This window comes from Rutidosis leptorrhynchoides, chromosome 9 (genome assembly GCF_046630445.1).
Source record: "Rutidosis leptorrhynchoides isolate AG116_Rl617_1_P2 chromosome 9, CSIRO_AGI_Rlap_v1, whole genome shotgun sequence".
NCBI lineage: Eukaryota > Viridiplantae > Streptophyta > Magnoliopsida > Asterales > Asteraceae > Rutidosis > Rutidosis leptorrhynchoides.
This window is the reverse complement of record NC_092341.1, coordinates 60,287,099-60,298,999: the sequence shown is the minus strand read 5'-3', so window position 1 is coordinate 60,298,999 and position 11,901 is coordinate 60,287,099. Positions and strand designations below refer to the sequence as shown.

At 31.7% G+C, this 11,901-nt stretch overlaps 1 protein-coding gene across 1 annotated transcript; it reads left to right on the top strand.

Moving 5' to 3' along the window:
- The first annotated feature begins 8,525 nt into the window (after positions 1-8,525).
- LOC139868091 (uncharacterized) lies at positions 8,526-9,116 on the top strand. Its single transcript, XM_071856427.1, has one exon. It carries the CDS (start codon positions 8,526-8,528, stop codon positions 9,114-9,116), a length of 591 nt encoding a protein of 196 aa, XP_071712528.1.
- The last annotated feature ends 2,785 nt before the right edge of the window (positions 9,117-11,901 follow it).

Genomic DNA, 11,901 nt, shown 5'->3' with positions numbered 1-11,901 from the left:
ATAGTTAACATGATACTATGATAAGTAAACATATCATTAAGTATATTTACAATGAACTACATATGTAAAAACAAGACTACTAACTTAATGATTTTTAAACGAGACATATATGTAACGATTATCGTTGTAAAGACATTTAATGTATATATATCATATTAAGAGATATTCATACATGATAATATCATGATAATATAATAATTTAAAATCTCATTTGATATTATAAACATTGGGTTAACAACATTTAACAAGATCGTTAACCTAAAGGTTTCAAAACAACACTTACATATAACGACTAACGATGACTTAACGACTCAGTTAAAATGTATATACATGTAGTGTTTTAATATGTATTTATACACTTTTGAAAGACTTCAATACACTTATCAAAATACTTCTACTTAACAAAAATGCTTACAATTACATCCTCGTTCAGTTTCATCAACAATTCTACTCGTATGCACCCGTATTCGTACTCGTACAATACACAGCTTTTAGATGTATGTACTATTGGTATATACACTCCAATGATCAGCTCTTAGCAGCCCATGTGAGTCACCTAACACATGTGGGAACCATCATTTGGCAACTAGCAAGAAATATCTCATAAAATTACAAAAATATGAGTAATCATTCATGACTTATTTACATGAAAACAAAATTACATATCCTTTATATCTAATCCATACACCAACGACCAAAAACACCTACAAACACTTTCATTCTTCAATTTTCTTCATCTAATTGATCTCTCTCAAGTTCTAAGTGTTCTTCATATATTCTACAAGTTCTAGTTACATAAAATCAAGAATACTTTCAAGTTTGTTAGCTCACTTCCAATCTTGTAAGGTGATCATCCAACCTCAAGAAATCTTTGTTTCTTACAGTAGGTTATCATTCTAATACAAGGTAATAATCATATTCAAACTTTGGTTCAATTTCTATAACTATAACAATCTTATTTCAGGTGATGATCTTACTTGAACTTGTTTTCGTGTCATGATTCTGCTTCAAGAACTTCGAGCCATCCAAGGATCCGTTGAAGCTAGATCCATTTTTCTCTTTTCCAGTAGGTTTATCCAAGGAACTTAAGGTAGTAATGATGTTCATAACATCATTCGATTCATACATATAAAGCTATCTTATTCGAAGGTTTAAACTTGTAATCACTAGAACATAGTTTAGTTAATTCTAAACTTGTTCGCAAATAAAAGTTAATCCTTCTAACTTGACTTTTAAAATCAACTAATCACATGTTCTATATCTATATGATATGCTAACTTAATGATTTAAAACCTGGAAACACGAAAAACACCGTAAAACCGGATTTACGCCGTCGTAGTAACACCGCGGGCTGTTTTGGGTTAGTTAATTAAAAACTATGAAAAACTTTGATTTAAAAGTTGTTATTCTGAGAAAATGATTTTTATTATGAACATGAAACTATATCCAAAAATTATGGTTAAACTCAAAGTGGAAGTATGTTTTCTAAAATGGTCATCTAGACGTCGTTCTTTCGACTGAAATGACTACCTTTACAAAAATGACTTGTAACTTATTTTTCCGACTATAAACCCATACTTTTTCTGTTTAGATTCATAAAATAGAGTTCAATATGAAACCATAGCAATTTGATTCACTCAAAACGGATTTAAAATGAAGAAGTTATGGGTAAAACAAGATTGGATAATTTTTCTCATTTTAGCTACGTGAAAATTGGTAACAAATCTATTCCAACCATAACTTAATCAACTTGTATTGTATATTATGTAATCTTGAGATACCATAGACACGTATACAATGTTTCGACCTATCATGTCGACACATCTATATATATTTCGGAACAACCATAGACACTCTATATGTGAATGTTGGAGTTAGCTATACAGGGTTGAGGTTGATTCCAAAATATATATAGTTTGAGTTGTGATCAATACTGAGATACGTATACACTGGGTCGTGGATTGATTCAAGATAATATTTATCGATTTATTTCTGTACATCTAACTGTGGACAACTAGTTGTAGGTTACTAACAAGGACAGCTGACTTAATAAACTTAAAACATCAAAATATATTAAAAGTGTTGTAAATATATTTTGAACATACTTTGATATATATGTATATATTGTTATAGGTTCGTGAATCAACCAGTGGCCAAGTCTTACTTCCCGACGAAGTAAAAATCTGTGAAAGTGAGTTATAGTCCCACTTTTAAAATCTAATATTTTTGGGATGAGAATACATGCAGGTTTTATAAATGATTTACAAAATAGACACAAGTACGTGAAACTACATTCTATGGTTGAATTATCGAAATCGAATATGCCCCTTTTTATTAAGTCTGGTAATCTAAGAATTAGAGAACAGACACCCTAATTGACGTGAATCCTAAAGATAGATCTATTGGGCCTAACAAACCCCATCCAAAGTACCGGATGCTTTAGTACTTCGAAATTTATATCATATCCGAAGGGTGTCCCGGAATGATGGGGATATTCTTATATATGCATCTTGTTAATGTCGGTTACCAGGTGTTCACCATATGAATGATTTTTATCTCTATGTATGGGATGTGTATTGAAATATGAAATCTTGTGGTCTATTATTATGATTTGATATATATAGGTTAAACCTATAACTCACCAACATTTTTGTTGACGTTTTAAGCATGTTTATTCTCAGGTGATTATTAAGAGCTTCCGCTGTCGCATACTTAAATAAGGACGAGATTTGGAGTCCATGCTTGTATGATATTGTGTAAAAACTGCATTCAAGAAACTTATTTTGTTGTAACATATTTGTATTGTAAACCATTATGTAATGGTCGCGTGTAAACAGGATATTTTAGATTATCATTATTTGATAATCTACGTAAAGCTTTTTAAAACCTTTATCTATGAAATAAAGGTTATGGTTTGTTTTAAAAATGAATGCAGTCTTTGAAAAATGTCTCATATAGAGGTCAAAACCTCGCAACGAAATCAATTAATATGGAACGTTTTTAATCAATAAGAACGGGACATTTCAACACGGTCCCGAGTTCACTTGGGAGCGTGAAGATCAGATGAGGCAGAAGTAACCGCATTTGTTCCCAGATGCCAATTCAACCCCTGCACCTGCTTAAATTTCGGGACGAAATTTCCGTAACGGGAAGGTACTGTCACGACCCTACTTTTTCCGTTATCTTTTACCGTTTATTATTTAACGAACGTTAATTGTTATTCATGCCACGTCATTTCTATGACCTATATTATTATATTATTAATAATATATTAATTATTATGTGTTATGTGAATATTTCTATTCATATTTTAATTTGTACGTTTATACGAATCGTGAATTTCTATCCGGCGAATCTTTTCGGTTTTCAAACCAACGTTCAAGCTTTTGGGATTTTTAAATCCAAATTATTTTAAATATGATATTTTAATGTCATATGATTATATATAGTGTGTATATATATATATATATATTTTTCATCGCGTATTTGTTATTTCTCCGAATTATTAATCGCGTAGTCGCGTTTTCGCGTTCGGGTTTCGATCGGGCATTCGAGCCACAAGGAAATTATCATTAAACAAAATTAGGCCATGGGACCCACCCCATGCACCCATTCGGCCAACCCCATCAAGAGAGGGGGGTTATGTGCTAGATTTTGGAACTAGTCTCATTTTATCCTCACTACTTCATTTTATCATTTTCTAAAAACCTAAAAACGCTCACTTATCCCTCTCCCTTGTTCTTGGCCATCACCAACCATCACCTATATCATCATCATCATTAATTAAAATATTACTTGGATCAAGAAGCTTTAATCATCATCGCGTTCATCTCTTCGATCTCTACACGCTCATATCATTCAATTCTTGATTAGGGTATAAACCTAACCCGAGATTTTTTATTTTTCATTTATTTTTATGTATTTTTATGTTATTATGATAGTATGATTATAGTATGTTATTGTATTGTTGATTGTATGCGTAGAATCACTCGTTAATTCATGTTTTTGGTTTGATTGTTTTTGGACAGCGGTTTGTTTGATCATTTCTGTAAAATTAACTAGTGTAAATGTTAAATTAAAGTGTCTAGATTTTTTCCTCTTATCAAGACATTGAATTTAGACTCCGGATTCATGTTATTTCGATTCCCGGAGCTCTAGTTATGATTAAAATGGTGTTTTATTGAAATCAAAATGTAAAAACGAATTGATTCAGGTTTGGTCTGACTTTGTGACCATTTTTAGAGTCTCTAGGGTGTACTAGTGTGTTAGGATTGATGATTGGATGAACATTCATGTTCGGGTCATCGAAATTCGAGCCACGGATCACCCGTTATGACTAAAACTTGTTTTTGAACGGATTAAAGCTCCAAGTTGAATAATGGCTGATGATCACGACTTGGTGGCTTTTGTTGGGGTGTTCTTGAGCACACTAATGTGTCAGATGGGTTGGTTAGGCGAAGATATATATCTAAGACTCGTCGAAAACTAATTCCCGGGGCTCAAGTTATGACCCGATGAACTTTTAATAAAACTTATGGTTATTAATTAAGACTTATGATATAAATAATGATTTTCATTATTAATAAATTACTTATGGTATAAAATTGATTATTTTAATTTAAGACTTATGATATATATATATATATATATATATGTATATATATATATATATATATATATATATATATATATATATATATATATATATATATATATATATCTATTATATCATTTATTAATTAATTATGATTTAATTAAACATTTAATTAAACTTATGATTAATAATACTTTTATTATTAATGAAAAATACTTATGATAAGTATTAAACTTATGTTATGAGATTATTATAATAAGACTTAAAATAAAGATTAATTATTTATTTAATTATTATAAAGCTTAGTTATTATTTAATTATAATTTAATTATTAAATACTTATGATTTATTAATTATAATTAAATACTTATGATATGATTAATAAATCATTATTAATTAATAATACTTATGATATGATTAAAATTTTATTATTAATTAATAATACTTATGTTATGACTAATATTTAATTAATTAATTAAATATTTATGTTATATTAATTATATCATTTAAACTTATGTTAACTTTAATAATTTAATTTAATTTAATTAAACTTATGTTATGACATAATTATACATATTTGACTTTAAATAACATTATAACTTATATTATTAATATAACTTATACTTTAAAATTCAATGTTGACTATGTTTGACCAAGGTTGACTTTTGAGTTGAATTTTGGTTGACTTTGACTTTCAGTTGACTTTTGTTGACTTTCTAATTAAGGAAACTTTTCTAACTTATAAACTTTCCTAAAATAGAAACTTTCCTAAAATAGAAACTTTCCTAAAATAGAAACTTTCCAAAAATGGAAACCTGCTAAAAAAGAAACTTTCTAAAATTAGAAAGTACGTGTCCTTACGTTGTTCTGATCAAACCGAAGCATGTTGTGTGTTGTTCTATGTTTATTTGCAACATGTACTATAGCTATCATACTAAGACTTGACCTAAGTTAGTTATTTATATCGACCTGCTTTATTTATAGGTCGGCGTTGTGATCATTCTTGATCACTTTACTTCGTTTGCTGTTCGCTTTTTGTGTGGTTACTTCATTTGCTTTAAGGTGAGTTATAGTCCCGTTTTTCATACTATTTAAAGTATTTTGGGATGTGATTACATGCATTTTTTTTTACGTTTAGACACAAGTGGCAATTAAATTTAAATTATTCATTATGAGTTGAACAAAAATATTTCCTAGTCTGGTAACTGTAATCACTGGTTTCTACTGGTGAATGCGAATCCTATGGATAGATCTATCGGGATTGACAGCCCCATTTTGAGCTAGTCACGCTAGCAATTTATAATCAGAATGTGTTAGTACTTCGTATTTATTTGAAGATACACTTGTTCAGTGTATATATATTGTGTTTGGCAAGGGTAAATAAATGGTTAAGTGGTTACCAGGTGGCTCATTGATAATGGAATAATGTTTTATGTTTCCCAACATTTTAAATCTTATGGTCTAAAGTTCATACGTTTATTTAAACCTGTAATTCACTCAAACGTTTTTGTTGACAGTTTACTAGCATGTTTTCACAGGTACTTGAGTTGTTTGGTGCTTCCGCTGTGTTAGAAGTGTCTGCATGCATTTGGGCAGATTTTGTTAAACACTTTATGAAACATTAAACTTGCATTCTCTTTTTAGATTATTAAATTTGTGGGTGTTTGGTTGACAATGTTTATGTCAACTTTGGTTATTTAATATGTTGGGTTTGTTAAACTACATATTTTGGTAAATTTCCTTTTTGGGAAACTTTTGAATAAAAGAATGCATTGTTGTTTATTTAATTCATTTAAAGTTCGATCAAGCTGTGGGACCAAGTGACGGAGCTGTTAAGTGTATTGACGGGGCCATCACATTGGTGAACAAATTAACCGATCTCATGGTTTGCGCTGAATTAGCGACTCATCAGTCGTCCATCTCCACTCTTCACAACAACCAGATACCGCTTAAGGTTGAACTATTTATTTGGCGTACGAGGCACAAAAGATTGCCTACTAGGTTGAACTTGATCGTCGGGGTATGGATCTGGGTACGTTACTCTGCCCGGTTTGTGATAATGGAATTGAATCGGTCGAGCATTCAATCATCTTATGCAGCGTTGCGTTGGACATTTGGAAGCTGGTTTACGATTGGTGGGGCATTGGCTCTCATTCTAACCTTAGCATTGCCGAAACATTCGAAGGCAATGGCTATTCATTTTCTTCAAACATCGGGAAGCTTCTATGGCAAGCGACTGAATGGGTCACGGGCTACTCGATTTGGAAAAATAGGAATACCATTACTTTCTCTAAATCCAAACTAACTTGTGCCATGGTGTTCAAAGAAATTCAACTTAAATGTTTCGAATGGTTCTTCAATAGAATAAAAGGCATATCGATCGATTGGGGTGTCTGGCTAGCAAATCCACATGCTTATGATTCATTAGCTTTATCTTCTAAGCGATCCGGGATTGGTTAATTTTGATGTACTTCACGCAGGTTTTTTGCCCCACCCCTGGAGTAGTCGTTTTGGCCGAGAGAATTTGAGATGGTTCGGGGTGCTTTTTCGTTGAATTGCTAACACTGTGCTATGTGCCCATTCCAGCTTGTTTGGTTGATTCTTTTCAAGTCCAATCTCACCCTTAACGATAATGAACGGGGCGTTTTCCTGCTCATTTTGTGGAGTCTTACCATCTCGGATTCAATAGATTTCGTATTCTCGTTTTCTAGATATAGTCTATATTATGTAACTCGAACTGATGTGTAAATGTTTTATTTTAATATATATTATATTTACTGCTTTTCCGTTAAAAAAAAGCATGTAACGATGTGAACTTCTTGAACACATAGGAACCATCAAATCGTTGCTTGAATATTTACCTTAATTCAAAGTTAGATTTCTGCAAAATCTATAGAACCTATTTAGGCCACTCGCAATGCTCTCGTTACTAGGGCCGTTAACCACCACCACCAGGTCACGACCACCACCAGCAAACCGCCATCATGTCCGCCAGTGGAGCCTGCAACGAGGCTAACGGGTGAAAAAGTGGGCCCCATCTAATTTTTTTTTTCAACTGCCAGTTCAACTTTTTTTTTTCTTTTAATACATTTACTTATTCTATATATATTAACCACTTTACACAAAAAAAAATCACACACTCAAACAAACCTTCCATTCAAATTTCACAAACAAATACAAAAAAAAAATTCAAATGGATCTGAATGATTTATTGAATTCTCAGAGAGATAGCGAGAGCGTGACGGATAGTGATAGCGCACAGTCTGATTCTGATGCAGATTTAATTCAAGACGGTTACAACGCGCTTAACTTACTCGATTCGCCTGATACAATGGACGAAGAAGATGAAGCTCAAAATTCTCGAAGAATTATCAGAAGACGCCGGTTACAAAGAGATCGGATTGATAACAGTAATTGTTTGTACAACGACTATTTCTCGGATAATCCAACATTTTCGGAGGATTATTTTCGAAAACGATACCGAATGACTAAGTTATTGTTTATTCGTATTTTTCATGCTATTCGATCATACGATTCTCAACCGAGACCTGCTTATTTTCATTATTTTTTATCAACGTTACGATGCTATCGGTCAACTCGGTTTCAATATTTTTCAAAAGTGTACATCGGCCATACGTCAATTGGCGTATGGCATTGTGCCTGATGCATTCAATGAATATTTACATATAGGCTTATCAACATCTCGTGAATGTTTAAAAAATTATTGTAAATGTATTATTCATATGTTTGCGCAAGAATATTTAAGGAAACCAACTGAAGAAAATGTTTGTCAATTGCATGCCAAAAATTTGGAGATGCACGGTTTTCCGGGGATGTTAGGTAGTCTCGATTGCATGCACTGGGCTTGGAAAAATTTTCCAGTTGTGTGGAAAGGGCATTACCACAGGGGGATCACGAAGGACCAAAAATAATGCTCGAGGCGGTTGCGTCCTACGATATGTGGATTTGGCACGCTTTCTTTGGTCCAGCGCGTACGAACAATGATATTAATGTGCTTAATGAATCGGATTTGTTCGAAGATTTATTGGATGGTCGAACTCCGGAGGGTCGTTACAATGTCAACTGGCAAGAATTTAATAAAGGGTATTACTTGGTAGATGGCATATACCCAGAATGGGCAACACTTGTCAAGTCGTTTAAATGTCCAATTGAGCCAAAAAATATAAAGTTTAAACGATTTCAAGAAGCAGAGAGAAAAAATTTGGAACGAGCTTTCGGTGTTCTTCAAGGTCGTTGGGCAATACTAAAACACCCAGCAAGACCTTTTAGTATCAATAAAATACGTCGAATCATGTACACTTGTGTTATACTTCACAACATGATCACCGAAGACAACGCGCGTAACATATGCGACCTCGAAGAGGATTATCTCCGAAATCGAGAAAACATGTCACGACGTACTTGGACGGAGAGAGTTGAGCTCCAGGATCGAATGTCACGAGAGTTGCGAGATCGAAGAGCGCATCATGTCATTCGCATCAATTTGATCGAACACATTTGAACACTCCCGGATGATTATATTGTTCCAAACAATCAGCGTTATTTATTGTGTTTTTTTATTGATGTAATGTCTTTTATTTTTAGTAATGTAATGTTTTTAATTTTTAATAATGTAACGTTTTTTATTTTTAATAATGTAATGTTTTTATTTTTTAATAATGTAATGTTTTATTTTATTAAATAAAATGTTATTTGTATTTATTTATTGTATTTAAATAATAATTTTAAATTTGTTAAAGTTTGAAATGAAATGTATGATAGCGAGAATTTTAGTGAAATGAACGTTAAAGGGTTTGTGTTGATGTGACCTTATATACAAAGTTACACTTAGGCTATGGAATCGTACCTTACATCTAATCAACAATCAACAGAGAACCAATAAACTCTACGGGTTTTATGGTAACAAGAGATCCACCATACGATAAGATATCTTCGAATCTCATTTCTCATATTGTTTGATTATGTCTTTGATAATCACTGAGTCGGAGTCTGAATCAAGTCTTCAAGACTTAAACTATACATATTTCCAGGGTTTAACATATTTAACACTTAGTCTATTATTCATTACTAGTTTTCGAATCCTCGTTTCGCGTCGGGGTTCGGTTTTTAATGTATTTTATTGCGTTTAGTTTGTAAAATTATTTCGTGGCTAACGATGATGTCGTCGAAGCGCAACTCGAGTCGAACTAAAAGGTATAACCCATGAAAGATTTAAATGTTATTCTAAATTAACAGTATATGTGCATCTCCGCGTTTCGCTATGGAATTCTCGACTTTTAAAAATTTAACGCAAAATCAACGTGTAAGAAAAGTACTCCAAATATTTAGCGTTTTTTAAAAAGTGTCCGTTTTGCGTATAGTTAGTGACATTGTGTTCCTAAAATTATTTCGAGTTTAACGATGGTGTCGGAAAAATTTAACTCGTTGCGAGCGAGAAGATATGACCCGTTGAATATTTGGGTGGAGTTTATTTAAGATTTTTTTTGAAAATGGTTATTTGACATTTTACCCCCCTGTTTGGGGGTCGATTTGAATTTTTGAAAAAAGTGTGTGGGGCTTTGTTGGTGTAATAAAATTTAGCTAAAATAAAGGACGAAAATGCCCCTAGTTAGTATTCATAACTTTTGTCTATTAAATCTATAGTTTTTATTAAAATCCTATAATGATGATGATGTCATTATTAGACTAATTTCTTTGTTAAAAATAAATCAAAAAATAAAAGAAAAAATTCTAAGCATGATAGATGATGTCATTAATCTAAATAATTTAGAATTAAAATTAAATCTTATTAATTGATTATTTTTATTAAATATTATCAATAATTATTTTAATTATTAAAATTATTAATTAATTATTATTATTATTAAATCTTATTAATAATTATTTTAATTATTAAAATTAAATGATTTTAAATTAGTTTAATTAATTATTTTGAATTGAGTACGAGAAGGAATAAAAGCTAGCCAGAAGGAAACCAATTCTAAATTTATATTTTAATTTACACTTTTAAAATAAAATGACAACCAATATTATCTCTTATGATTGGATGTGGATTGTTTAATATTCATTTTAGGAGTTTAATGAAATGTTCAGCTGACGAGTTTCTTAGTCGGACTCTATGGTTCCACGAGTCATTTAACTAAATGAATTTAGCATTTACGTTCAATTAATACCTAAAATATATCACTAAACTGTTTCGTTTAAACAAACTCGTGGTTCTATTGAGGTTATTAAAGATATATATAGCTTTCTTATTGTATTGAGGAATTGTTGATTAAACTTGTAGGCCAAGATAAACATTGGCTATAAATACCATGTAATAATCTCATTAGTTAATCGATATAAAAAAATAACCCTTTTATCAAATTTTATTATGGTATCATGAGCAAATCCTGGTAACAAAATAAAATACTATCCCACCCAAATTTATCCCATCCGTTCCTCAAATTCATCCAACAAAAATTCATCATCGACATTCCTAAAATTCAACAGATAAAAAATTCATCATCGACGATTAACAATTGTTAGTCTCATTCAATCAATCCAAACGAATCAGTCAAAGATTCGTAATCAACAAAATCAATCAAAACCCTAGAGCGAATCCATTCAAGAAATTCGTTCATCATATCAAACCATTAAACTCTGACGAATCAATTGAGCGATTCGTCTTTAAAACCAAACCCTAGCAAATTGAAAGATTCGTTAAAATTAAATCAAAATCTATAAACCTATTTTTCATTCTTTTAATTCGATGGCAGAAAGTACCAATCAAATGATCTACATCACCTCTCCTTATTACTTGAGTTCTTCTGATCATCCAGGACAGAATTTCGTAGGTGAGAATCTGTTATGTGATACTAACTACAGCGACTGGAAAGCTGAGATGTCGAATGCTTTGTATGCAAAGAACAAAATTGGGTTTGTTGACGGCTCCATTCTTATGCCAAAGGAAGCATCAAAAGAATTAGGATCATGGAAGAGATGCAACGCCATGGTGAGAGGATGGCTCATCTCATCAATAGTTAAGGAAATCAAAAATAGTGTTAAATATGCAATTACTTCCAGAGACATGTGGGTGGACTTGGAGGAACGATTTGGCAAAGAGAACGCATCTAGAGCCTATGAATTAAGGCGTCAACTCACTATGGTAAGGCAAGACTCTTTATCTATTTCATCTTATTATACAAAATTAAGAGTTATATGGGATGAAATTGCTGCTGGAAACTCTAGACCTATTTATTCTTGCAATGGATGTTCATGTGAGATAGGGAAATCACTTGAGGCTA

Coding starts and splice junctions, on each gene's coding strand:
- LOC139868091 (XM_071856427.1), top strand. CDS start 8,526: ATGCTCGAGGCGGTTGCGTCCTACGATATGTGGATTTGGCACGCTTTC.